Source organism: Stylophora pistillata, chromosome 10, assembly GCF_964205215.1.
Source record: "Stylophora pistillata chromosome 10, jaStyPist1.2, whole genome shotgun sequence".
NCBI lineage: Eukaryota > Metazoa > Cnidaria > Anthozoa > Scleractinia > Pocilloporidae > Stylophora > Stylophora pistillata.
The window spans coordinates 20,339,001-20,366,711 of NC_142528.1; the positions used below are offsets into that span (position 1 = coordinate 20,339,001).

A 27,711-nucleotide genomic window follows, 5' to 3' on the forward strand; every position below is an offset into this window, starting at 1 on the left:
GAAATAATTTCATAAGAATCGCGGACCGAATGATCAGTAGAACATCTGTGACAGTCAACCAAAAACAGAACAGCGAGCTGGTGAAACTAGTTCAGTCAATTGAATAGTGCAATGAAGGACAAGAAGGTTTAGCGAAAGTAGTGGAAGAGGCTGACAATCACAAGCCCGGTACTGGAGTGGTTATCCGTGAAATGTGGCAGATGGAGAAGGAATCATTTTTCAAGGACCAGGCCAAGAATGGTAAGTCAAGAAGTTTAAGTTTCCTTTTTTCAAAAACACAAAGTAAACTTTATTCATTACCATGTTTCACCATATTTACAGTATGATACTCAAAGAGTAGTATTTCTTTCATACTATTTTAAAAACAAAGTGTGGTGTAAAGCAGGTAGTTTGTAAGACAAATTTGTACATGTACAAATGTACAATCAGTGAAAAATACTCTTTGATACCAGTTGATTAACAAGTAAAGAGGTACTCATTATGCCACCCTTTTAAATTGAAATCATTGGTCGGAACCTTAAAAAACGCTCGTCAGAGCTCGCTGCGTTTCTTTTTGCCTTAACTATATCTATATAGACTATGTACGATGAATGAAGGTTGGCAATAAATAAATGTATCTGTCTAAAGCAGAGCGTTCTTTTTCGATTTTAAGAAAATAATATTCGTTCGCTATCCGGTTATTTACATGTCGGCCATGTGCATAAATAATTTTTTTCTGTTTATGTCAGTCTCCATCGAGTCATTTCTTTCTCTTTCTTCTAGAAACTGGAAGACAAAGTAATAAGTGGTCGTCTGCAACGATAAGAGTTGGTAAGTTTTTCATTTAATTAATTTTCATATGCTTTTCCAGAGAAATTTTTGCCAGAAACATGCATCAAAGGCATGAATTTACTAGTATAGGGTTGCCCTGTATACAAGAGTCCAAATATCAGAACAAAAACAACCAAAAAAAATTGCTTGACAATGTGTCATAAACACAGAAAAAAACTCTTGGTCTATTTCTTGATTTACATGTAAAAGGGAAAAGGAGACCATATAATTTGTTTTATACAATTTAATGTAAGATACAATGAAATATATGAAGTTCATATATTTCATTGTATCTTATTTATCACTTTCACGGGTTTATTACGAATCAACTTAACGGCCTGCTCCCAGTTGGCTTGTTAGCTCAATTGGTAGAGCGCTGCACTAGTATCGCAGAGGTCAGTGGTTCGAATCCCGTACAGGCCTGATTTTTTTCAGGTCTGATTTTCGCTATTGCTTAAATAGCGCTATCTACTGCGAGGATCGTGCATCATACGTACAATTTAATGTACTGTACATAAATGATTTTGTGTAATTTCACTTCTTTTATTTAATAGCTCTTGCTATCTATGCCAGAAGTCCAGGAGCTTTTCGTGCTGTTCGAGACCTAGGCATCCTGCAAGTACCGTGCACCAAATATCTGCAACGTATCATTAGCAAAAATGCTGATGGGCCTGGGATCCATGAAGACTACATTGCTCATCAAAGGCAAGAATATGAAAATTTCACCAAAATACAGGTTGATACAGGAAAGAAAAGACCATTGGGCATTGGTGTCCTGGTTTTTGATGAGACAAAGGCTAGTAAAAGCAACCATAATAAAGTCTTAATATAAGTATAAATAAATTAACAAATATAGCTGCTGGTTCATGTATTTCTGGGTCTTTTTCTTTTGTTCTTTCTTATAATTATATCAGGCTTTATTTAAAGAAAAATTTTATACAGTAGAAAATCTTTACACTTATAAAGGTCAGCTAAGTAAGTGCGGAAAATTAAAACTATGAATTTCTGGATGTCCAAATTGGCAAGAGTTAAACACAGGACAGAACAAAAAATTAAGTCATTGCTCTAGTGCAATCATCTTTAGTGCAACCAATTTAACAGTTACTTCAGCAACGTTGCAATAATTGATTTAGTTGATTTTACCTGGAAGCATTTACTTTACTTGAAACACAGGTGCAGTCAAAGATTGTTTGGAATTCAATGAATGGGACCATTAGGGGCTATGCTATGAGTCCAGAGGAATTGCCTTGGCAACATGATGTGTATATGAGTGTTGGAGGGGATTATGATCAACAGAAAATCTTATATATCCTTCAATTTTTGTGGAGAGATTAAACGTCAAAGTGTCATGTTATTGGTCCTTATTTCACCTTATTTCATCTTACTCAGTTCGTCTGGTGTACAATCCTTTTGGCATCACTGGTTTAAAAGCAGTTTTCCCTTTCTGGTAACCTTAGCCAGTCAACTGTTGGTGGCCGTCAAGGAAGTAATGCATGTACCCTTATTGCTTCGCTGTTTGGCTTTCAGTTTGGCAAACATGGTCTGCCAGAGTTAACTGCAAGCACCCTACCAAGTCAGTGGTTTGAAGTACTGGCTCAGGCAATGTTCGAAGGAAATGCTCTGCATGATCTGCTGTTTGATGGAGAGGCTAGAAATCTTGACAGAGAAGATGCTGTGGAGAGCTGTGGAGATGATTTTCATATTTCAAGTTACGATCAAGCCATTGGGTTTGATTTGCAATCAGGAGATTTTTCACCTCTGATCACCACTTTGCAAGCAAGGGCAAGCTGGCAACAGAAGCAAGTGGCTGTTATGATCTCTAGCCTCCGCACTGTGGCAGTTCTAATTTGGGAGACAGAAGCCATTGCAATTGTAGATTCCCATTCTCATGGCCAGCGTGGAGCCATGGTAGGCTATGTGGACAGGGTAGCTGTTGTGATATTGTAAATTGGTACTCAGGGGTGATGCAAAACTTCTTCAATGAAAATCTAGGCTTGTGCACTCTTACATTTGTTTCTTATGATTGCACGTAGGCCTTTTGCCATAAAAGTTAATCCAAGTTCTTTGAGTTTAGTGAATGGGGATAGGAGCATCACATAACTGAACTGACTGAAAGAAAATTTAGTTTTAGTAGAGATACTTACCTTAAAAACTGAAGTAAAGAACGTAAATGTTTTTGGGGTTAGAAATTAGGGCCAGGCTTCCCTTATAAGTTTGTTTTCTTTAGCCCTCAAAATTTCTCTAACCTTAAAGTATGTTTTGTCCTGACCTGTGTGATCACATAATGTCTCTGAGTTCCATACTTCTTACATGAAAATTAATAGTCTACCTTTTTTTAGTAATACTAAATGTCTTTAGGTTGTCTCTCAGTGACTGACCAGCTTCAACAACTTTACCAGATTTGGCCAACTCCTTCTCAAATTTTCCTCTGAAGAATTCTTTTGTTCTTGTGTTACATAGTTTGTGAAGTATATCACGGTATATCTTATTAATTACAGAAAAAGGATAAGTTGTAGTTAATGCTCCACATTTTCCTATTGACCATTTGAAAGATTTTAACAATTGCTCATCATTATACACATTAAAGTGAACTACTTCCAAAAATTTATTTTGTGCTTGTTTAGTTTCCTCTCATTCACGTATTCTCTGATTGTCAAATCAGCATCCCTAACAAAGTCAACAAAATCAACAAAATCCTTCTTCACAAAAGTCAAATTACCCTCATCAAGCAGTTTTAGAGCCTGAGAAAGACTGTTTTTGTCAGATTTTTTAAGTTTCTCCAAAATATCCAGTTCAAGCTCCATGTTAATCCTGCTTTGCGAAGTGACCTTTCTTTTGCCTGTCTTTTCTGACAGGGTATCTTTTCTTAGTTTAATCATTGACAGAGAGCTGCCCCTGACATTCTGTACAAAGTAACATCATCCTCTGGTAAAATGCTCTGCTGAACCTGATCTACAGGCTTAGCAAGATTGTACGATTCGGACTGGGCGAATTCGTAAACAAGAGAGTGCACAATTCCTGTCACGGCGCGAATTGTAGCGGATGAATGGTTAATGGCAAGTCGGTAAACACTGGAGCACATACCTCTGAATTTTTTGATGAACCTTCCAAATAGCTTGTTAGAGTGTTCATCCAGCGCAATGTCAAATGAAGTTTGCGGTCTTTCTTTTCTTCCTCTGCAACTGCAGATACATGTTCCAGGTAAACCGAAAACATGTGATTCACCAGATTTCGCAGCTCGTTGTAGCGAGCCTCGAGTATTTCCTCGATAAGCTTTCGATGGGTTTCCAAATGTTTCATGACTGGTTGTTTACAAAGCTGTTCCAATAAGAAATTCCAGCACATGGGACGTTTACCCTCAAGTTTCATTATAACTTCGTCTAGTTCCTTTTTTGTCAGCGTCTTTGTTGCTTTAACAAATGGTAAACACCACAGCGTACACTATAGAGTGATGGATGCACGCGGGAGGTTGCTAAGCACGAAAGAAGCGTAAGAGTCTAGCTTCTTGAGTGCTTAGCAAACCTCCCAAGTGCATCCATAACTCAATAGTGTACGCTGTGGTGTTTACCATTTGTTTTATAACATAACATTGATACATTGTAGCTAAAGAGTTCCCTTTTATTTAACAAATCTTACGCGACCAGAAAAAACAAGCGCGCGCGGAAAAATAGTCTTTGCATTGGCTCACGTCAGCAGCGTACACCCATGGGCAAATGGGGGACGCTAAATTGACCAATCAGAGCGCGCGCTTTACTTTGGTTATGTTATAATTCTTTTTATGATTCCCGCCGCGATTTGCTTGATACTTTGTGTTTTTGTTGGAATTACTGGTAGTGCTTCACTAGTACCGGGAACGACTTTCGGCTCCCTCGACTTTTTTGCGCGACGATTAATATTCCTCGCTCTCTGTTGGCTTTTCGCTTTAGGTTTCTTTCTTCCAACTTTATTTGGTGCCAAAGGTCCTGCACCGAAATCACTGTCGTCGCTGTTATCGTGCGTAGCGCTTGTTGAAGCACAGGCGGCCCAAGCTCTCTTTGAGAAACACACAAGGAACACAATCTGCATATCAATTTATAAGGATTTGTATGGGATTTTCTACAAGATAGCCATAGAGATATTTAAAAGTGAAAATATTAAATAAAAATAGCTTACCTTATTCCATACGTGTGTTGCTTGCTCCTGGTGTCGTTATTTTACCGATTTCACTTGATTTAAGCGGTTTTTTTTAATCCTGGTTTTCTCTTCTTAAAGGCTAGCAATTTTTCAGTGACTAAATGCAGGACCGAAAGACTGCGCCGCAGCTTTTTCCCAAGGACTATTTTAGCCTTCAACAAATAATAGTTTCTTTTTATATATATTTGCATACCCACATGGTTAAATGTTTATTTTTAATTATTTAATTAATTATCTTGTATTTATAAACCCATTGTAGTCCAGTCCCTATCCACGCATGTAATTTTATATATTTGTTAAATAATTGTAACCACATTGTAATTCAGATTTTCTGCGAAAATGTGAGAAATAAACTTATCTACCTACCTACCTACCATCTATTGTAAAGATAACATGGGCTTGAAAACATGCGATTCTCATGCAAGGGATATTTATGGTAGAAGCCATCCTTAAGCTACTCTTGTGCTGCTTGAAGTATCATCACTGAATAGCTTAGTACATTATGTTCAGAGTATACATAACAACGATATTTGAGTTGAAAGGGGTTAAAATTAGTAAAGTTCAAAATAGTACCCTTTTTCAGAGTCATGCCTGTGAAACCAGAAAGTTCAATGTTGTGGATGTACTTTGTAATAAAATCATGTAGTTATTGGAATTCAAACACCTTAACTAATATTATTCAGTATGGCAAGAGGTTATATTAAAATTCATCTTTAAACAAGCATTTACTATCAAATGATTTGCCAAAAAATGTTGATGTTTGTGGAACTGAAGTAAGTTTAGATCCAAAAAGTGATTACAGTGAAGAAATGTTGTCCGATTCAGTTGACAGCAAATCAATTCTCGAAAATCTTGTAAGAAATAATAGTGAATGCACAGGGTTTTGATGTGGTTTTCAGTTTGTCGTATGATGTGTTTTTAAACCCACAAAAAGGTCAAAATATGCATATTTCCTCTTGGTATTTAATGAACGTGAAATGCCCCTTATTGAATATACTAAAACTGTAAATAGCACTGCTTCTCTTGTTGTGGCCATCAGCAATGTTCAATATTCTCTTATAAAAACATGATTATTTGAACAGTAATATTGCTTCAATCTACTGATTTCTGACAACTTCCCTTGGGTGAACATTTGGCAAAAAACTGTGACTCAGTATCAATAATAGATAAAAAATTCCCTTCTCCTTGCCGTTAAAGGAAAATACATTACCTACACAGGATTTGTAAAAGCCTTGAAAGTCGTTGAAGATGCTTGAATTTAAAAATAAAAAATTCAAGGCCTTGAAAGTACTTGAATTTGAGGACTAGAGCTTGATTTTTGCAATGCTTTTTCTTTAGCAATTTTCAAGTTGAAAATTACTGTACTTTCATGGAAAAGCTGAGAAATAATATTAAACAATTTTAAAATTGCTTATGCAGACCTTTCCAAAAGTGGTCCTTCAATTTTCTAAAACTTGGCCTTCAAAGTCAATGAAACTGAGTCGTTGAATTTCAACCTTTGGCATATGTAGGAACCTACTCCTATATGTTAAAATATTATTCTGATTGTTGTCTAGTACCATAACAACATTCATTACACTCCAGCAGACAAAAATAAACACAAGTAGACTTATTCATGACCGGCAATGACGAAATTACTTGACGTCAGTAACGATCGCAGTCCCTTTGAGATAACTCCAGATGTGCGATATTGAAAGCCCGAGTTCACGCAGCTATGCGTCTAGTTGTAACGTAAAATGAACTATACTTCAAGTTTGAAAAACTAGATTAGAGACATGACATATGTCAAAAACCACAAGACACAAAATAGAACGTATTTGATGCCTATGTTTTTCTAAAACGTGTTGGTCTGTCATTGGACAAAGAAAATGACTATGACATTTGACTGCAAAAGGTGGTATCATATGTAACCGTATCTAAACATAGAACATGGACCGATTTGCAAACGTATCGAGTCACAAATGTAAATAATCAGTGCAAAACATACATTCAACAGACCACTTATGTACTGCAAACGAGTGAAAGCAAAACACGTTTTTAAAAATATACTGCGAACTCTAGAACCTCAGAATTGCACAGGAACAAAAGCAACGAGAATTTAGGGTAATTTTCCTTATCAAAAATATGGATTGTAGAGGAGATTTGATAGGAAATTTCCTAACAAGCCGAACATCCTGTCGGAAATGCTTGATGCTATATAGGAAATGCGGAGAATGAAACATTCTGCTGAGGTCTTCAAACAAGTCAATTGGATATTTCAAAGAACAGACAGAGAATGTTTTTAATTATGCTGCTGTTGAAAAATCTTGCAGAGGTCGTTTGGCATATTTATAGCTTCGCACGAGGCGATTTGCCAGCATGTTGGAGTTCATGTTTACGAAGAATGGCTCTGGCTCCTGTGGATCACAATGAAAAATGAAAAAGGACAGTTATTTAAAATCTGATCTATATGAAATGCTTGAAATCCAATAAATATCACATTAATCTCACATGCAATATAAGTGATAGACCTTAGAAACTTTATATGATTGGTACATGGTTGGCCAAACATGATAATATAGGAAACGGTGATAATCCCCATAGGCCAGTGTCAATATACATAATAAAGACAAGTTTTGTAATTTGAAATCCGATAAATTCCACTGGATTGTCTCATCCAACTGAACATTTTCAACTGCTTGAAAATGTTAAAAAAAAAAAAAAAAGGAATAAGAAACCCACATTTTGACTTTTCTTACAAACCAGAGTTAAAAAGAAAAAGGAAATACACATATCATCGGTCACACCATAGATTATTCATTATAACCGCCTCCCGGTTAGCTCAATTGGTTAGAGCGCTGGACTGTTGTGCGGGAGGTCGAGGGTTCGAGCCCCGGCCGGACCAACACTCAAGGTCTTAAAATGAGTGAGGAGAATGTGCTACCTTTCTATAATATCAAGAAATGGATAGACATTCTAGTCTTCTCGGATAAGGACGAATAAACCGTAGGTCCCGTCTCCTGCATCTTTAATTAGATAAATTGACTAGGCAGGGGACGTTAAAGAACGCACATCACGAGATTACTTTGATGTGGTCTGGCATGGTTACTGGGAATTGGGGGGAGGGGGCATCTGTAAAATTCGTCTTTATTGATTGTAAACTGCCACTGGCAGTCTGGTAAAGTCCCCCGCGCCGGTATTGTAAAGCGCCATCAGCTCAGGATATGAGCGCTATATAAATAAAAGTTATTATTATTATTATTATTATTGTTATTATTATTATTATTATTACCTTTTGATCTAATCCCCACAACTTACTTGGTGGCAAATAATGATTCATCAGAGAGCCGCTGTTTTTAACAGTTAACAAACTCACACAGGGAATTCCACATCCTGATAAAATAGAGGGTCCCCAATAGGTTTTTCGGGATCCGGGATTTGGCTTATTTGAAGGCCGGGATTCGAGATTTTGAAGAATACGATGTGCTGGAAATTCAAATAAAGAAACATTATCGTCGAAGAAAGTGTTTTTCGCCGATAGCCTTACACTCATCAAAACACTCCCTATTTCGATTACAAACCATTCTGTTGAAAAAAAGGTAAATAAAATTAAGACGAATAAGTCAGTTGGACCTGCTGACATCTCGCCTAAACTCCTTAGATTGGCAGGAAAGGCTATAGTACCAGCATTGGTCAACCTTTATAATTACAGCATTGAACAAAGAATGGTCTTTTCCTTATGGAAGACTGCCCGATTAACTCCGCTTTTCAAAAAGGATGATGAAACAGACTGCGGAAATTATCGACCTGTCTCCCTTTTAAGCGTACCAAGCAAGATCCTGGAAGCAGAAATAAAAGATAGACTGGTGCAGCACGTTTCTGTGGACAATCATTTAATCACAGAGAAGCAATGGGCCTACCGACGCGGCTACTCGACTGAACTCTTCCTAGTACATCTGACAGAAATATGGAGGAGAGCGTTAGACTCTGGTAATGTTGTCGCAGTAGCCTTTGTGGACTTCAGAAAAGCGTTCGACAGCGTATCACACGAAATCTTGCTGAAGAAGCTGAAATATAATTTCGGTATCACGGGAGTGTTGCTAGATTGGATTAGGGACTACTTGAGGGGAAGAATGCAGTACACTGTGATTAATGGAGTCCAATCTGACATGTTACCAGTAACAAATGGTATACCACAGGGATCTGTTTTAGGCCCTATTTTGTTCACTTTGTTCACTAATGATGTGCCCGCCGCCATTACCACGGGATCCCTGTTCATGTACGCGGACGATACGTCAATTTTCAGCATCGGAGAGTCTGCAGACGCAGCGATTGCTTCCTTGAACTGTGCTTTGCAAGAGGTCTACAGGTGGTGCCTAGAGAATCGCTTAACACCTCACCCGGCTAAGAGCGAAGTCATGTTAATTAGTACACCAACCATTATAGGACCGCTACCTCCAATATTTTTGGGTAAATCTGTTTTAGGCTATGTCAAAAAATCGCGTCTTCTTGGAATGATTGTGGATGACAAGCTTACCTGGATACCGCATATGCTAGAACTAAAGAAAAACTTTGCGAACAAAATAGACTTATTGAAGCGCTCAAGGTTCTTGCCCAAAAATGTCCTTTTAAAGTTTTATTTTAGTGTAATATTGCCTTCTGTGAAGTATGGTATTATATTATGGGGTTCGTGTACAAATTCGGATCTTCTGTGCTCAATTGAGAAACTTCACTGTAGAGCAGCAAAAATTGTCTACAACTTATCCAAAGATACGGAATCTAATGTAGCTCTCGACTTTTCAGGATGGGATACGATCAATTTAGAATACAAATTTCAAATAGTTAACCTTTTTTATAGAGCAAGTAAAGTCTCACTACCTCAGTCTCTAATTAATAGCATAAGCCGGGAATGTAGCTATTCACTAAGAGACCAAGAAGCAATAACCACACCTAGATTCAACACTAGATTGTTAAAGGACTCTTTAGCATATTGAGGTTCGGTGCTATGGAACTATGTTAACCATCATGTCAAAAATGTAGGTAGTTTCGCCCTTAAGAATCTCAGGAGGCTACTCAGGAGAAATAATCACTTCTCAAGCTTTACTTTTACTAGTTTATCAGGTTCGACGGCTAGGAATAGATTAACTGATTACAAGTATTTTTAAGTTGAGAGGAAAATTGAATGTTTTATTGTATTATAGTTTCTTATTTAGTTTGAAATGTGTCTTACTATAATCATAAGTTGGCTAGATACTATTTTGTTAAGTACACGACTCCACAAGCTTTTTAGCTTTAATTCTTATCGTGTATAAATAAAGATTCTACTACTACTACTACTAAAAGTGGTAACACTCTTCTCAATCCTGACGGAAAACTATGTAAAAGCAATCTCCCTTCTATGTATCAAGCTGTTTTTTATGAAGATTTCAACGCACACAATGCTTTGGAAGATGTACGTGCCCTCCACTGTGTCCTCTTTCAATCCCCGTTGCAGCTAACAAGTGCTGACATTGTAAACAACAGCATGTGAAATCCGCTTCCTTCGCTTTCGCAGACATGGACTTTCTTGACGGACGCCACGAACGCATGTAAACTTTCAAAGATAAGCTCTATTCACAGGGCGATAACGGGCTCCTCGTCAAAGAAAACATCATTCAGAAAATTGCAGAAAGCGGTCTGTGTTACGATGACTTAAAAGATCTTTACAACAACGGTGGGAAGGAAGCACTGGTCTCCATTCTTAGCAAATCACCAACCACATCGCGTCGATCAGCTCCAAGAGGAACAAAACATCCCGACACTTTGCACAAAATAATCCAGCACTTTGAAGGCAAATAGAGCAGCAGCCATTTCCAGGCGCAATCCACCCAGAAGGTGAACCTCTCTTAGCAAAATAAAGCTCTTTAGAAGAGCGCGAAGGACGTTCGGCGAAGAAGACGTCCAAAACCTTGTCGCGTCCGTGGCAAGTGTCGTGGCGTAACACAAATGTTGCGCATGCGCAATTGCCCATCTTGTCGATTCGAGATTTTCGGAAATTTGAAACTTTAGACTTACGTATTTCCGTTTCCGCTTGGTGAATTTTTTATTTTTTGCACGTCAACTTTGAACGGCTCTGTGCGTGTTTTACAAAAATTCGAAAAAATTCTGTCAGAGGGTAAAAAAGTTAACGATGAATTCTAAAAAAGGCCTTTTTTCCTTAAACTTTCTGACAGAATTTTTTTAAACTTAACAGTCAAGCAGACCAAGACAGTCAAAGGACGCATGCAAAATCTAAAATAAATTCACCGTCCAGTTTTTAAGAAAATTCAAGTCAAGTCTAATTTTGGACCCAGCATTGCAAGCCAGCAAGTTGCCATGGCAACGAATTTTTCAATATATTTGCAACAAACTGATTCTTCAATAATATCTTTATTTCAGGGGAAAATGTGATTGCGATTCGTTAAAGCTAAGCTTCGTAATTTTAGTTTAAATATCTTGCATCAGAAAAATGAAAAACTATATCCAGCCTCCTTAAATATAAAAAATATAAAAATTCGTCCCCAGATTCTTTGGGACTGCATTTTGGCGCCAAAACGGAACAGCCACACAAAAAGTTATTTACTTGAAGTATAAGTTGAAATTCATAGTGCATTAAGCGCAAATCACTCCACCCGAGTGCGGAAATTAAGAGCTTAGCTCCAATTGAGCAATGATTTATCAGCTGATAAATTCACACAAGGAAGTCCACATCCAGCTAAAATAGTCTCACTTTCAAAATGTCTTTATTGTTGCTGTGATTGGTGAATTCATCTGGGCGTACTTTATCAAGCAAAGGTGCCTGATTACAGATAACTGTGGCTGTTCAATTAAACAGCTGCAGGATAATTACAGAAATAAAGCAGTTCTTGCAATTTTAAAAACTGGGCAAAACTGTGTTGTTATGAGTACACTGAATAACTGACCTAGGAGAAACGCATAGACATCTGGAAGAAATACAGTTTGAAAATTCCTTGTAAGTCATCTGGCGTGTACAGCTCTCTCAGTAAATTAATTTACTGTAGAAGGTGAAGGTAATGGTAGTGGAAGGAGAGCATTTTACTATTACTTCAACTGCACTGTTGCCAAACAGGTTACCGTTGGTGAATCTTTCACAATGTATAAATGTTGTACACTGCTAAAGAATTCTGTACCCTTACTCTATTAGGAAATCCACTGTTAGTATCGCTGCCCTTGATACCAAGTTATGTGATGGTAGAATATAGGCATCTTCAAAAGTCATGAAAACAGTTATTGATACTATGATTGGCCTAATTATTTTTACCATTTTCAAATATTTTTCGTTCATTCGACCGTTTTTAATGCCATCCACTACTTTTACTGGAGTTCACTTTTTCAAATCCTTCTACTGAGATCAGAGGTCTCAGCTATATTTTCACATTCTATGTTTTCTGGATATTTTTCTTCTATCGTCACTCTTTGTTTTTCTGTTCTGTTTCTCGTGTTGCTAATGGTTTGAATGTTCTACTACCTTCTTCTAAAGCTGCCTTTTACAGTTTAAGGGTGTTTACCTACTGGACACTTTCAGTCTTAACAGTATTGTTTGCTCTGAACTATGCTGCAAATTACATTGTTACCACTGCTTCTATTGTTACCAACCCTAAGTTATTGTCACACATTCTTATGTTCCTGTATTATTACACCTGTCGATATTACTTCCACTATAACTACAGTTATTCTACTGCTGGTGCATCTTTTATTATTGCTCACCTTTTACCTTGTCCGTGCTGTTTCCTCTGGTTCCAAAACAACTATTTAAACTACCTTCTACAGCTTTTTCATATTTAATATTACCCTTGCTATGTTGCCAAACCTTCTATAATTTAGCCAAATTACCCACTGTTAGATACATCCTACAATGCTGACTACAGCTTTAACTGTTACTGCACTAGCTGTACCTACTACATCTTTCCCTGTGAACATACCTTTCACAATTGCTACAAAGTAACATTTTTTTACACTTTACTATATCACTGCACTACTCTAAATAAATAAATTCTATTCTATTATTTTCCCACCTGTTCTCCTTTTAAGTAGGATCTCTTCTTTTGCTAAAAGTTGCAAATCGTGCCACCTCCCTGTTTACTGAAGCCAAAGCCTTAACTTTTATTTCATATACACAATTTTTTACAATTTGTTTTCTTAAGCCACTTTTGTTCCTTGTTCCACTTTTGTTCCCGTATAGTGTAAAAAGCTAAGAAATGAGGTTTAAGGACAGCAAACAGTTAAAACTAATTACAAGCCCTTTAATTTAATTAAATCTGTTCTGAGAAAAATGAAAAGAGTGAGAAAAAATGGAAAGGAAAAATGGCAGAATTTAATCAATATTCAACAGGAAAGAGTGAAAAGTCAAATTAATGTACTGGATAATAAAATGTCACAGTAGTCGACCTGCCAGAGTTTAGTGCTGAGCAAAATAACCCTGAAAAAGTTATTTTTTTAAGTAAATTCTAGAGTTGCCTTTTTCCCTCTTGATTCAGGAAGGCCATGTCTGTTAAAGCATCTATAAAATGTCGGGGAAAAACCTTTGATACTAATTCTGAAACAAATTGAAACACGGGCCAGCCTAATGAGATTACAACAGAGGGCATTGTGGTCGTGCAGTATTCAGCTGGTGTGTAATCAACGAAGTCATGGGGTTTAATAGAGCCGCGGGTTAAATAATAGGGAGTCAAATGTTCAGAAAGATGCACGTGGTTCATTATTTTTACTGTTTTAATCATTTTACCAACTGTGATAGTTGAGAGTCGAAATTATTACCCTTGAAATGCAACCAGGAGTGCATAGCAAATACTTATCATGGACTGGGATGTTGTTTTAGAACGGATTCCAATCTTGATACTTCACCTTTCACGGTTAACACACCTTCTTGAAATTATTTAATCTGTTAATACTAAGTTTTGAAAAATTCCTTAATTCCCACTTTAACCAGTAAATAACTGTTTATCTGTTATTGTCATGATATCAGTTACAGTAGAGACAAAATTTCTAGCTGGTCATATACCTTCAAATTTAAGTATGTGTTCTACTAGTAATTTCACTTCTGCTATCTTGTTTATCACATTGGTGCATAAGATGATCAATACTATCTATACTTTATACTATAAATCCATGTTGTTCTATCCCTACATCTCCTGGTATTATTTCTATAGCATTCTATATTACATATGTGAGCGAACGTTTTTCTCAGTTAACTGTGACTGTTACCACACCTTATATTGCTAGTGATACTAACCCCCAACTGATCTACAACCCTCTAATGTTCATTTAATTCAAGTATGGACGTTACCACCCCCTACAATGTCACCACTCCTTCTCTAGTTACTAAATCTCCCCCTTTAACTACAACTTCCACTCATACTTTCCCTTCCACTGTTGTTATATATTTACAACTGTCAGCAGAATTTTTTTCGCTACAGTCTTTAAGGTTTCGTCAATTTCGACCGTTAATACTATAACTTCCACCGTAAGTGTACCTTTTCTTGTCACTACACCTTCTCTCTAGGAGACTTAATCTTTTACACTGATTTACTTCATCTATCGCTCTCCCTAATTCATCAAGTGTAGGTACACGTTATAATCTTTTTTGTATTTTAATTTCATCTACGCCTTTCTTCTCTATCACATGTTTTACTCTCACCAAACTTCTTTTGCTCCTATCTCTTTTACTGCTATTTCTCATTGAACTTCTCTGCATTTTTCGTTTTACAATATATGTTGGTGTTAAAATCATCGCGTCTTCCACTTTTACCTTTACTACACGTTCTTCTGTGTTTACAACATCTCAATTTCTCTTTCTATTTTCCTCAACATTTCCACTTTCCCCTCAGTTAGTGAAAATATAAGAGTAACATCATCTGTTGTTGTTACATAATCTGCTGTTAGTGTCTACCTGCTCAATGCTGTACACTTAGTAGATTCTACTCTCAGTACTGAACCCCTCCTCGTTACTTCAGTATCTTTCAACTGTTGATAAATTTTCGGTAGTTTACACCTCCTAATGTTATACCATCTTACTCATTTAGCACACCTTCCACCACTAATTCACGAAGTAGGGTAATTTTGTCTGCTCCTGTCGATATATTTTATCAACTGTTTTCATTGAGCTAACCGCCTCCCGATTAGCTCAATGGATAGAGCGCTGGACTGTAGTGCGGGAGGTCGAGGGTTCGAGCCCCGGCCGGACCAACACTCAAGGTCTTAAAATAATTGAGAAGAATTTGCTACCTTTCTATAACATCAAGAAATGGTTAGATATTCTAGTCTTCTCGGATAAGGAGGAATAAATGGAGGTCCCGTCTCCTGCAGGGTTGGGGCAGGAGACGTTAATTTCCCACACACGAGATTACTGTGTGATGGATGTCCTCCCCTGGGGTGGGATGGGTGGGTTAGGACAGCAGGTCCACATCAGCTACTACAGCTTCCAATTAATCAACCTGCTTAAACAAATATTTGAACTTCAACTTCAAACTTCAAACTTCACTTCCTTCTTTTCTAAGCCTTCAACTGTTGCTGTGTATTTTAATGATTATATATCTCAAAACTACACTACTGCTGCACCAATCTTTACCACTAGTTTTCCTTTGTCCAGACCCTCCTCTCCCGTTAAGCCTTTCACTGTTACTAACTGATATACTATTACAACTTCGTTCTACTGTTAACACACACCGATATCTACTACTAACGCACAGTGTATAGTCTCTGCACTTCAGTTCCACGTATAGCACACCTTTTATATATGTTATTACATCTTCTATATCTGTTTTTACGTCTTGGACAACAGGTAGTGGGTATTGTACTGTTACAACAACTTCTAGTCTGCAACTATAAATTCAGGTCACTGTTGCTTATGTCATCACGTATATACTGCTATACCTTCCACTGCTTTTCCCTTTTCACTCCTACAAAAGCTCTTCCAAAATTGTCAATGATTCTACACCTTTTGCTGCTACTACATCTTAACTGCTGTAGAACAGTGTTCACTGTTACTTCAACTGTCGCTACGCTTTTGAGCCTTTCTATATTGTAAGCTGTCACTAGACTATCGTCACACAATCTTATGTAGTGCTGCCTATTCTACAGTTTAAACTATACCAGATAGAGTGCTAGAGCGCCATCAATTAGCATATTCATTTCTGTTTTATACTATTTCCCGTATTTTTCACATCTTAGTTCTCAGTACTAACACAATAATTCCATCGTTTAAACTAACACTTGGTAAGTTTTGTCGTGTTGCTTAGGTTGAGAGAAAAAATTTCGAGTAGAATTACTTAAGAAAATATGTAAGAAAATTTAAGATCACTATCTCATCATCAATGTAGCACTCTGAATATTCTTGACAGCAAAAGGCGGCGGACAGAAGACTCGATGACTCGGGAGGAGAAGGGGTTAGAAAAAGAAATCCCTGATGTTTGGAGGCACTTACAATGGTTTGTGTGGGGAAACGGTCCGCTAAAAATTATATACTGGAAAAGTTTGTTAGGAGGAGGGAGGCGAAAGAAAACCAAAATAAAAGATGAATATTAAAAAGACACAAAACAAAACTGGCGTAGAAAAAAAAGGAAATGCAAAATGTTCATGAATAATCTCACCTGGATTTCGTATATATGCCACTCCACTGTTACATAAACTTTGAGCTGGCAAATAATCTATGCAGGGAGACTATTGAAACAGTGACTTGGAGCGACTGAAAAGAGTACTCGATATTTATACTTTGCACTGATCAGCTTCAGTGAGTTTATTGCCACATTTTGTTCTCTCATTCTCTTGTGGAAACTGTATCGTTGCTGTTGCACTTTTAACTATTTAAAGCCCATCGGTTGTCCATGACTCTTGAAGAATCCCCGAGCTTCTCGTCAGTTCTAGAACATTCGTCAAGGCACGACTCAATCGAAGTGTCACGCGCGCGCGACACTTGATATTGTTTATTTATTTGCTACGTTCACGTCTCATGGAAGGCGATCCCAAAACATGTTTTTAGTTACAGCAGATATTAGATTGAGTTGTCGTAGTAGCACCTGACCTGAACCATCATCAAACATAATTCAATGTTGCCGATGTTGACTGATTAGCAAAAGCGGACATTGCGGAACAATTTATTTCTATCAGGTTTAATTTAGGCTTACTTTTGACCATAAAAGCTCCGTGTTCTGTGAAAGAATCGACTGAACTAAGAGATACTTCTCAAGTAATCGTAGCCTTCTAAATCTGGATCGCCGTTTTAGGTTGTAATTTCTGAAGGTATTATAGTGAAACCTAATTCATTGATGTTCATATTGTTCAAGGGCTTGTCTGAGTAATGACAGAGTACTTGCTGAACAATACGGCAGCCAATGGATGAATACGAGATGTTGCCTTGGGGTAATTCACTAGAAGTCTACAGCTGTACATGTACTGAGGGCCTTAGTTACCCACAAAGTAAAATGTCTTGAAGGCATTACACCAAGGAAAAAACATCTCTTTACAAAAGTTGTTTTGAAAGGATGCTGCGTTTTTTTTTCTTCTCAATATTCTTGCAAATGAACTGGTTGGCTGATTAGCGGTAGACACTTTGGCAAAGAACTGCCTTTTTAACCCATCATGTGATAAGTGCCTCCTTAACTCACATGATAACTTAATGAAAAATTGGCACCTCATCATAAAGGTTGAGTGACATGAATAGTAGAGTCTTACATACTATAGAACGCTTCAAATACTTCCAGCGCTGACCATACGTAAACATATCCTCAAATTTTAGTAATAAATGCAAGAATTCAAGAGACACTTACTCTAATATTTACAGAACTGTCAAATTGGCTTAATATTGACCTTTCTTCGCTCATGATATTCATGTTTTTCTTTGGTATGTTATTGAAAACTTGAGATGCCACAGTTCATATGACTTACATAAAGAGCGAAAGGTTAAGCAAGTCTCAGTAAAAGCCTACAAGACAATGGGTGCTTTTTTGTCTGGCTGCTGGACTGAGGTCGGAACAAACGGTGGAGAAACGGAAGCGTTTTTCTATAATCCTGAATCCTAAGCTTGTAATCGATTTATCAATTAGGGAACTATGCAGTATCCGTATTAATCACGCACGTTAAAAATTTTACTATGCATGATTCCTTTTCTGTTTGTGATGCAATTTAGTTTAAAATAACCTAAGACCTTGTATTCTTGCAGAAATATCGTTATAACTTCGCAAATTTCTTGCTCAATTAAACGTCGAACATTATCTATTTAGCGACATGTGCAGGTAATTTTGCAGTCCTCTCTCTTCCACGGGTTACACAAGTTTCTTTTATTTTGCACATTAAATTTTGCTTTAAGCCCTCGCATGCACTCACAATGTATTTTATAAGCTTCTTAGATAGAGTCCACGAGGTTAGAGGTTCAGTCGGTGTGTAGTTGTTACATTCAAATAAAAAAATCAAGGATTTCTTTTTATAAGTGAATGCCACTGCCGCGGTAGAGAGCTGTAGATTTGATTCGGGAAAGCAGAGTAGCTTTTACCTTTTGAGGGACACTTGATGGTCATTGCTGTTATTCAAACATGAGAATGAAAGATCACGTGGTTATGTTAGTAAGAATGAGCATCTGGCAACAGCGAACGCAGGTTAAGTATTTATAAATTCTATACACCAAAAAATGTGTGCCCTGGCTACAGTTTTTTTTTTGTCGTAAAAGTGTTTTTAATCTACTTATAGCCGCTTTAGACCCTTCTCTCTTTTACCCACTTTAAGCGGGTTAACGAGGTCAAGTGTCATGAATATCACTGAGTGACCTCTAAGAAAAGCTACCTGTCAACTACTGGATACCAGCTTTAATTAACACGAGAAGTCGCCTATTTTAATGATTGAGCATGATTTTCCATTCTTGGACGTAGTGGGATCTCTCTGATTATAGCTAAATACTTAAGGTTACTTCCCACCTTCGCAGGTCTCCTTCGGGAAAAATTCGTTTGCGTGCTAGTTGAAAGAAATTCCCAACAAACTAAACATCAGAAGAAAGATTAATAAATGTAGTTTACGATAAAGCGATTTTTTCATTCAGGAAGTGTCAGGAGCCAGTAAGGCGACTTGTGAATAAGACTGATGGCTGTACAGTCTTATTCACAAGGCATCAATCAACAAGAGTATGTTAGGCTTTTCCGATATTCTGATTGGTTGTCTAGATATCCGCATCTAAAGTTAGAGTAGCCTAAAATATGCGAGACGTGTTGCGTAAATGGACGCCACAGGAAAAATATTTTAAATATCAAAATTTCCAGACACACTTTCGTTTGTCATTATCCTTGAAATGTTTTGGCGAAATTTCACGAAAATTGGTGAAATCTACATCTATGAATTCGCTCAAAGTTTATGTATTCCTCTCAAAATCAAATGCGAGATTTTACCTCCTAGAGATAAACAACTAGCGCCACACCAGGGCCCAGTCGTTCAAAGTGTGAATAACTCTATCTAACGGATAAATTGCTGTCCAGCGGATATGTGCCAGCAAAACGTTCTGCACTATCCACCGGATAACGACTTATGCAGTGGATAGCGTTATCCACCCCTCGAGCAACCGGGGCTAGGAGATTATCTCGCCTCCTGAGACCGCAAAACAGTGTTAGAACGGGACCTCCTGGCGTGAATGACGATGGCTCAAGATTTCCCGGGAAAAGTAACGCATTGCAGACATTTTTTTTATATCTCGATCGCTCAGTGTAGCGTTGAGGAGGCCACCACAATCATAGGCAAACTAAAAACCCGCGGAAAAAATGGAATAACCGAATAATGTGCTGAGAAGCAAGACAACGAATCGACAGACAGCTTTCAAAATTACGGCGATTCGAGGCGATTATAAATGTCTTTGTATCAAGGCTGGTACTTGCATACATAAAAAGAAACCTCGCTTTTAACTTAATGTATGAAACATTTTGGCTTGACGGCTACTTCTACGTTCGAAATTTGGAGGCCAGCGTGGAGCGGAGTACCAGTCGCTTTCACCAAGGATTTTTTCTTTTCTTGACAGACTGGTACTCTTCTCTCTTCTTTGGGCCTGTTTGTTTTGTTTTTGTTTTTTTTTTTACCTAAGGACTTTTGTCTGCTCTTGAATTTTCCACGAGCAAAGATTTTTCCACAAACAAAGAGCTTCTACGTGTGAATTTGTCTAGTGCGCGATGTTAACAAAATATGCAAGTAACATGAAGAGGAGCGGTTGCCGCGAAAATTCCCCAGGTACGAGATTATGACACCTTCCTGATTTATTAACTTTTATTTAAAAATACGTTTTTCTAAATAACTTTAAGTGTTTTGTTTTCGGAAACGTTAGGTAAAAAGTTGACTTCAATTTAGTTATATAAAAGAAAAAAATGATTCTTTCGGCATCTGAAGGTGGGAAGTAACCTTAACCAAATTATCAAAACAGTGTTTTGCTAGTGATCATTATTGTTGAACTGAATATTGAACAACATGTCTGAGCCTAAGCCTTAATTCTTTGAGAGCTAATAAAAGGTTGTTTTGATTTGATGTTTCAAATCATCTGAATGGGGGGGGGGGGGGGGTTAAAACAAAACTCTCTTAAATTGCACGACATAAGATTTAAATAACTGGAAACATATTAAATAACTGGCAACATATTCAACATACGTTACAGGGTTACCAAAAGTGATACATTTATTTATTTAATCACTTTCACCAGAGTATGGTGAGGGTCGCACAACAGAGCGAGGCTCCAAATTAAGTGCGCCCAATATCCCACCCATCCCACCTCAGGGGAGGACATCCATCACACAGTAATCTCGTGTGTGGGAAATTAACGTCTCCTACCCCAACCCTGCAGGAGACGGGACCTCCATTTATTCGTCCCTATCCGAGAAGACTAGAATATCTAACCATTTCTTGATGTTATAGAAAGGCAGCAAATTCTTCTCAATTATTTTAAGACCCTGAGTGTTGGTCCGGCCGGGGCTCGAACCCTCGACCTCCCGCACAACAGTCCAGCGGTCTATCCATTGAGCTAACCGGGAGGCGGTTACATAATGAAGGTGTAACAACACTATCAGAAGTTTGAAAGACACTATCTTAAGTTTTACGCGATATGATTGTTTGAGGTCCTACTATTTGACACCTTAATCATTCATGCTCTACACTCAAACAAAACAATCAGTATGCAGTTTTTGTCTTAACATGTCACAATGATTTCAAAAGCTTTTAAAACAGAACATTAATTAACATTCCTTTTCCTGAAAATATTGGGCAAAGTCAACCAAATCAAGATGATTAATATGACAGAATAATTTACAGCAATTTCACAATCTGCACAATCAAATGAAAAGATCTGAGACTCATATCGCGTATTTTCATAAATTGTCCATTTACTGAATGGCGAGGAATCATTGTCTCGATAGAAAACTAGCGCTTTCATCGATCGCTTGTGTGGTTGCAGTGCTATTTTCTCCAGAACAATACACACAGTGGCTTTATTGCCTCTACCCAGAAATGTCAAAGATACAAGCTATACAGCTAAAGCTCAAAGATTTAAAGTGACAATAAAGTTTGAAGTAACATACTCTTAAATATAACTAAAAAACCTGATCGCAACAGGCAAGAGAAATTATTAGTTCTTTACAGTGGTGGAATGTATGCTACTGCCCTGCAAGAATGGATTTGCATGCCTCATACAAAGAAACCGAGGAAACGTTTTTTTCAAATTCTCAAAACAACAAAACACAGCAAAACCAATCCTATGCCTTGAAAGGAAAATCAAAGGAAATTTACAATCCCTAAAACCAACAAAACCATTCAAGATCGTTGTATTGAGATAAACCATAACTTGAAAACATGTGGTTGTTGATTCTAATATATCTTATCAATTACTGATGTTTCGAAACTGCTGCTCCTATACACAGTTTGTTACAGAACACCTCAATAATGAGTTAAATGTCTGTGTTAGAAGTGCCTTACTTGCGCTCCTATACACAGTTTGTTAAAGAACAGTATCTTTTTCTGCACACTGTTTAGGTAGCCATCTCCATATGCTGATTAATCTTCTTTCATGAAGTGAACATTTCATTTTCTTGTTTAGTATCATTAATTGAATGCTTTTCATATTCTCCAAGCATATGTTTACATTCCCAGAGAATGCAGTGATAAGCTTTGTTTAACGGAGGAACAGTAAAGGAATAGTTGACATGTAATCAGAGCTTCACAGCAACACAAAATACGATTAAGAACTCAAATTCAAAGTTTTGAAAAACTCAATCGCCATCAACAATACTCAGTGGATCCATATCAACTGCTTATTGCTTCAAAATTTAATAACCGTACTCTCACCAACAATGGTGGACAATTGTAGTTAGTTCTCCTGGAGTGTAAGACCAAAATACAAATCAAATCCGAACACGGTATGAAGTAATGTGTTAGCTAACATAGACATAGCGTAATATTGCTAAGGTACACAAATCAAAACTTATTGTACAAATATCATACATTGAAAGACGGCTAAGGAGGTGGGTTGCCAAGAATTATTTCGCAATATTCTACCTGAAGCGTACAGATAATTTCATTTTACCCATCATAAGTTGAAACTTGCTTTGACAATCTTTCAATCTTACGCCTTCAACTGAAGCAGTCCGCCGCACTTCGGCTAATCTCAGTTTCCAAGAGGCAATATTTAAGTAAATCTTCTAAGCTCAGTGTAAAGGAAGTATAGATCGACCATTTATTGTCTTACTTAGTTAACTCTTAGCCAGGATTTACTGAACAAAAACATTCCTTCCAAAAGAAGCCTATAAAGAACAAAATAAAACATGGTTCGATCCTGTTAAAACCCACTCAGAATTCTGTCAACATCGTGGATACTGATCAATAACCAGTGTTCAAATGTAATTCAAGTTTTTTAATTCTTTCCTCGCGTGTAAGCAACATTTTTAAAGTCTTGGGAAAAGTAATATTTCTGCACATTGCACGAGTGATTGGACTTGTTTACAAAACAAAGGATTAACGCGCAAACGATTCAAACACTCAGTTCTTGTAGACAAGAGCCATATTAATACCTGGAAACAAAGATAGGAAGGCTTTTTAAAAACTAGGCTTCTCAAAGAGCACGAAACTACTTGCTCTTACAGAAACAAACTCAGTGTGCAGCATAACTTGCACTCCTGACAACAGTCACTCTGATTTCAATTTCCTCATGTTTTGGGGCTACTTGGTTGAATAGTGATATGACATGCTGTGCTATCATCGAGTACTATGTGAAATACTTCAAGAAACGTTCATTCAATTATGGAAAACGAATAACTATTCAGTCCTCGAAAAAATACGTCAAAAATTTAGAGTAAGATGAATGCGATTAAAATATTAGCGACTGCCAAATACGTTTGTTAGAAATCCACCACAACGGGTCGAGATACGTGGAACGATCTGCAATTAATTTGTTTGCCTCCTTTTGTTACAGTTTGCCAAATATAGCGGACATAATAGCGGAAAAAAGAAAAGAAAACTAACATGACGTTATTATTTCGTTACCCCCACCGACGCAGCCCCAAACAGTTTCTTGAGAAACTATCAGCCTTTAACATGACGTCAGTTTTTAGCGTAGCTTTTAAGATGTGCTTGATTTCTAATAAAGACGGTAATTAAAGCTAGGCTGAACTGACAGCGAGTCGCGAAATGTATGAGGACGTCGCTAAAAAAGGCCATTATCAGCTGTTTTAAAAAAATCGATTTCTGAGGCTTCGAACCATGAATGTCCACATTTCACAATACTCACAGAGTTTCAGATGATTTCTAGAAGTTCTAGCAACTACAAAGTAGTCTTAGCAATACTATAGGGCACAAAGCAGTTTCAGAGGCCACCATGCATAATTCTCGATTCAAGCGAAAGGTTTTTTTTTGTTATTATTTTTTCTAATTTCACCTGCACTACATTGAATTTTATTCAAGGATGGATGTTTTATAATGAAATCTTTAAAAACTGGTGGTAGGTATCCAACCGGCAAAATTTAGGAGCATGGTCTCTTTAGCGTCACGGCTGCCGTCGGCTCATTATTATTTAACGCTCAACAAAGCAACATTAAGGCCAACTTTGACCACTTATTTCAATGTGTGGGTTCAGCGTTCGATTTCAAAACAGCGTCTCAACAGTTTATAAATTACGTGGGCCGACGGACTCTTCAGTGAACACACTGATTCGGGTCGCTAACTTTCCTGAAGCCAATAAATATTAATAGATACATCGGAAGTTGAAGTCACGCTATCCAAACCGCTAACGTAAAAGAGTTGTGTGTATGTGTGTATTGCAAACACGAAACCACTCGACTAGAACACTGACCTTTCAGGTTGCTACGATCATTGCACAAGGAAACTATATTTTGGTCATAAATTTTGATATAAACCAATACGGCATATTTCTTATCCTGTTGCTGTAAAAATGTGATGTTTCCTATCACATTATGCATATTGTGTACATACGTTTTGCTTCATTTAACAAGACTTTCACCTACCTTCGAGGCAAAATTTCGATTTTCACATTTCCCTGAGCGGATAAAAGTTCAATGCGTGCTGGATTTTGGAACAATGTAATTAGGACATCGAAAACACCGATAGACCTCGAAACGTTTCTATCGAATAAAAATAGAACTGTTTCTTTTATTTATACTGTTCTCTATTAAAGGCTTCACGCTGCCGATCAGCACGTTCGTGACACTGTTTCGCAATAACCTTTTTTCCGAGATCAACCGAGCGGTTCGCGAAAGTTCTCTATTGTAATCGGACTCCGAAGATAGAACATCGTTCTATTTTCGGAACCAATCGGAGGCAGCGAAGGTGTTTCGAAGTTTACATGACCTTCTGGAATATTCGATGTTACAAAACGACTGCTGAAGCGAGTCGTTAATAATTCGAGAGTCTTCTTTGTATCAGTCGATTATCTTCCTACTCTAAATGAACCCCCATTATATTCTTGACACAGAATTGATAACTGTTTCCAACTCAAAGTAACTATAAGGCATATGCGGGCCAAGAACCACTCTCATTTGAGTTACGATACGCATCGTTGATAAGTTGATCGTGATCTGTGCAGCGTGACTTCTCTTCAATGTAGCCTGGGGGAAAGTTTATTTTAGAATTGAATAACGGAGCATCCGACTTTGCATAAGAAAACTCGGACTAGATTAGCGCAGAATCGGCACCTGACTCTTAAGCCGTACGGATCCACGCAAACCCACGTCTACATCTCAAATATTTACACGCGATCAAGAAGAGACGACATAATTCATTTTCACCGCGAAACAGTCTCTGGAGTTTGCTGAACTTATATCCTTTTATAGTTTGAACTGCTGGTATACAAAGAAGAGAGGCTTAATGCGTATCCCTATGGCTTATGCGAATTTCGACGATTTGGTGCGAGTGACGGAGAGTATCACCTACCCGAACTCCTACCAAGCCGAGGGAAATCCGTTGACGGCGGGGATTTATTCGCTACTCATTCCAAACACAGAGGATGAACTACAACAGGTCAGTTGCGATCTTTCATAAACGATTTCTATAGTATTGTTAGTTGTGCTGATTGAATAACGAGCCAGTGTCGCTCTTTATTCAATAGACGCCTGTTTTAAATGAACTTTAATTCAAGAAAAGAGCATTCACGGCGGAATTAAGTTCGTCCGACATCGTTCATTACTGACTTCCACGTTTTAGTCATGCTTGTAAATGGCTCCTAAATTGTGAAAGGAAGTATATCCTGTGAATCAAATCCTGTAGTTTCAGAGTACATTCAGGACAGATTGAAAGCCTCAAATGACGGATTTTTTTGCAGCCATTAATCTCAACTGTACGATGATTCGAATCTTTCCCCAAGCTGATAAAAACTTACGAGAGCCCGTGGGCCGTGCGCACGAACTCGGCAATTAGAGGAGCAATTGTCACAGCCTACAGGGGTCCCACTGTACACTTAAACTGAGCTCTATGTTTATTATACTAAAGTACCAAAATTCCTGTCCCTTGCTTGACCGAAGATAGCGGTATTGCTGCGACCTTGTACGTGAGTTCGATGTTATGTAAGAGTCTATCTTTAATTGACCGTCTGGCGAAGTTCAACTGATAAAGCGTGGCAGCTGTGTAATCATATTTAAACGGCTTTTCTTTCTGCCAGACACTTAAAGAAATGGATAGTTACCTGTGTTCCACCTCTCAAGACACACCTTCAGAATTGCAGCCACATGTAAACGTCCATCAACCAAAGTTCGAAGAAGGAATGAAAAGAGACTGTCGCTTTCCAGAGCCAATGGCCAATGTGTGTAATGGCCTACAAACAGTGCCAGCGCCTTCTTGCGATCTGAAGCTAGAGTGGCCACAAGCTACTGTTCAAAACCCATCAACTACGACGACTGTATCATGTGCGGAGTCTGATGCCTTTAGCTTCGACACACACCAATCCTTTCCCACATGCTCTGAAAGAGAACTGGAATTAAGCCATGCCTTTCACTGCGATTTCCCCGGTTGTAAAAAACGTTACACAAAGAGCTCGCATCTTGGAACACACAGAAGAATTCATACCGGCGAGAAGCCCTTCCTTTGTCCGTGGGAGGATTGTGGGTGGTGTTTCCGCAGATCGGACGAACTAAAGCGCCACTACCGAAGACACACTGGCGAAAAACCTTACGTATGTCCCTTGTGTGGCAGGTCCTTTAGTCGTTCAGATCATCGTTCTTCTCACATAAAGAAAATACATCCACTAATGTAGGAGGCTTTAAATTGACTTAATGGACCTCAGATGAGAAACGTCAACATTTGACTTAGGTTTTTTTTAATTATAATATGCAATAGATAATTTATACTGTGTTTGTTGAATTATATGTATTTAGAGGACATTATGGCTGCGACTTTGTTCTACAGCCTGCTCCACGGACCATGAAGCAGCCTTATTTAACGAACTAAGAATTATGGGGTGAGTAATTGTACATATAGAGTTCAGTATTAGCATAAACAGAGGAATTCGACGAGTCGATAGTCACCGACATCACTATTTTGATAAAAACTCTTTAACAGTCAATGTTACGCCTTAGTCAAGTATCAAGACGAAGGAAAACGTGAACCTTGTCGAGATATTTCAGATATTTTCGTAGTTAGCTACTAGTCCTCCATTCTGTCGCAAGACCCGTGGTGACTTTTATAAATCATTTAGACTCGAAACTTTAAACTTTCAAAGTCAAAAAGCCGAATTACGCACATGGAAGCTTAAGAGGAGAGAAAAGGGCTGGTTCCCGCTAGTAAGGTGCTTTGTAGTATGACATGAAATAAATATGGTTATATTCAAGGTTTGCAGCTTGCTGAAATGCATCCATACTTCGTCTTAAGGTAGGGTTGTCCAACTACTAATTAATAAGCACCCTTTTGTAACTGTTCAGACTTGTTCATGCAAACCTGCACTGAAAGAAAATTCTAAGGAAAAGCTGTAATTTTTCTTTTGGACCTTTCATGGCCCATCAGTACAACTATTCAAGAGGAATTGATTGTGAAACGTCTTCATCGTCATTGAAAGCTGACGACGATCTCCAAGGAACATGCAAACGTGCTCTTGAAGACAACATTACCATGATTTAGGTACATACGTAAAATAACATCAAATCTCCCTACAATTTTCTTGTTTAGAATACCGTTTGTCCTTTTATCTTCTCTGGCAAGATATGAACAGTCTCAGATAAATATCACGAAGAAATACAAGTGTAATACAGGAAAAATTTGTTAAAT

The 27,711-nt window shown here is 37.8% G+C and overlaps 2 protein-coding genes across 4 annotated transcripts; one reads left to right on the forward strand and one right to left on the reverse strand.

Annotated features, from left to right (window-relative positions):
• Nucleotides 1-1,663: 1,663 nt before the first annotated feature.
• On the reverse strand, nt 1,664-24,803 carry LOC148722159 (uncharacterized). Of its 3 annotated transcripts, none has more exons than XM_088735664.1 (4): nt 24,465-24,803; nt 8,281-8,448; nt 3,895-7,379; nt 1,664-2,492 (listed from the first exon to the last, which is right to left on the reverse strand). In XM_088735664.1, exons 3-4 carry the CDS (start codon nt 4,177-4,179, stop codon nt 2,406-2,408), a joined length of 372 nt encoding a protein of 123 aa, XP_088591790.1. In that variant the 5' UTR covers nt 4,180-7,379; nt 8,281-8,448; nt 24,465-24,803; the 3' UTR covers nt 1,664-2,405. The 3 variants fall into 3 exon arrangements, with proteins under 3 accessions (XP_088591790.1, XP_088591788.1, XP_088591789.1); XM_088735662.1 differs by having other exon boundaries at nt 8,255-8,448; XM_088735663.1 differs by lacking the exon at nt 24,465-24,803 and adding an exon at nt 16,590-19,642 and having other exon boundaries at nt 8,255-8,448.
• A 175-nt stretch (nt 24,804-24,978) lies between these two features.
• Nucleotides 24,979-27,277, forward strand: LOC111320465 (uncharacterized). The gene is made up of 2 exons (XM_022923129.2): nt 24,979-25,476; nt 26,114-27,277. Exons 1-2 carry the CDS (start codon nt 25,324-25,326, stop codon nt 26,702-26,704), a joined length of 744 nt encoding a protein of 247 aa, XP_022778864.1. The 5' UTR covers nt 24,979-25,323; the 3' UTR covers nt 26,705-27,277.
• The last annotated feature ends 434 nt before the right edge of the window (nt 27,278-27,711 follow it).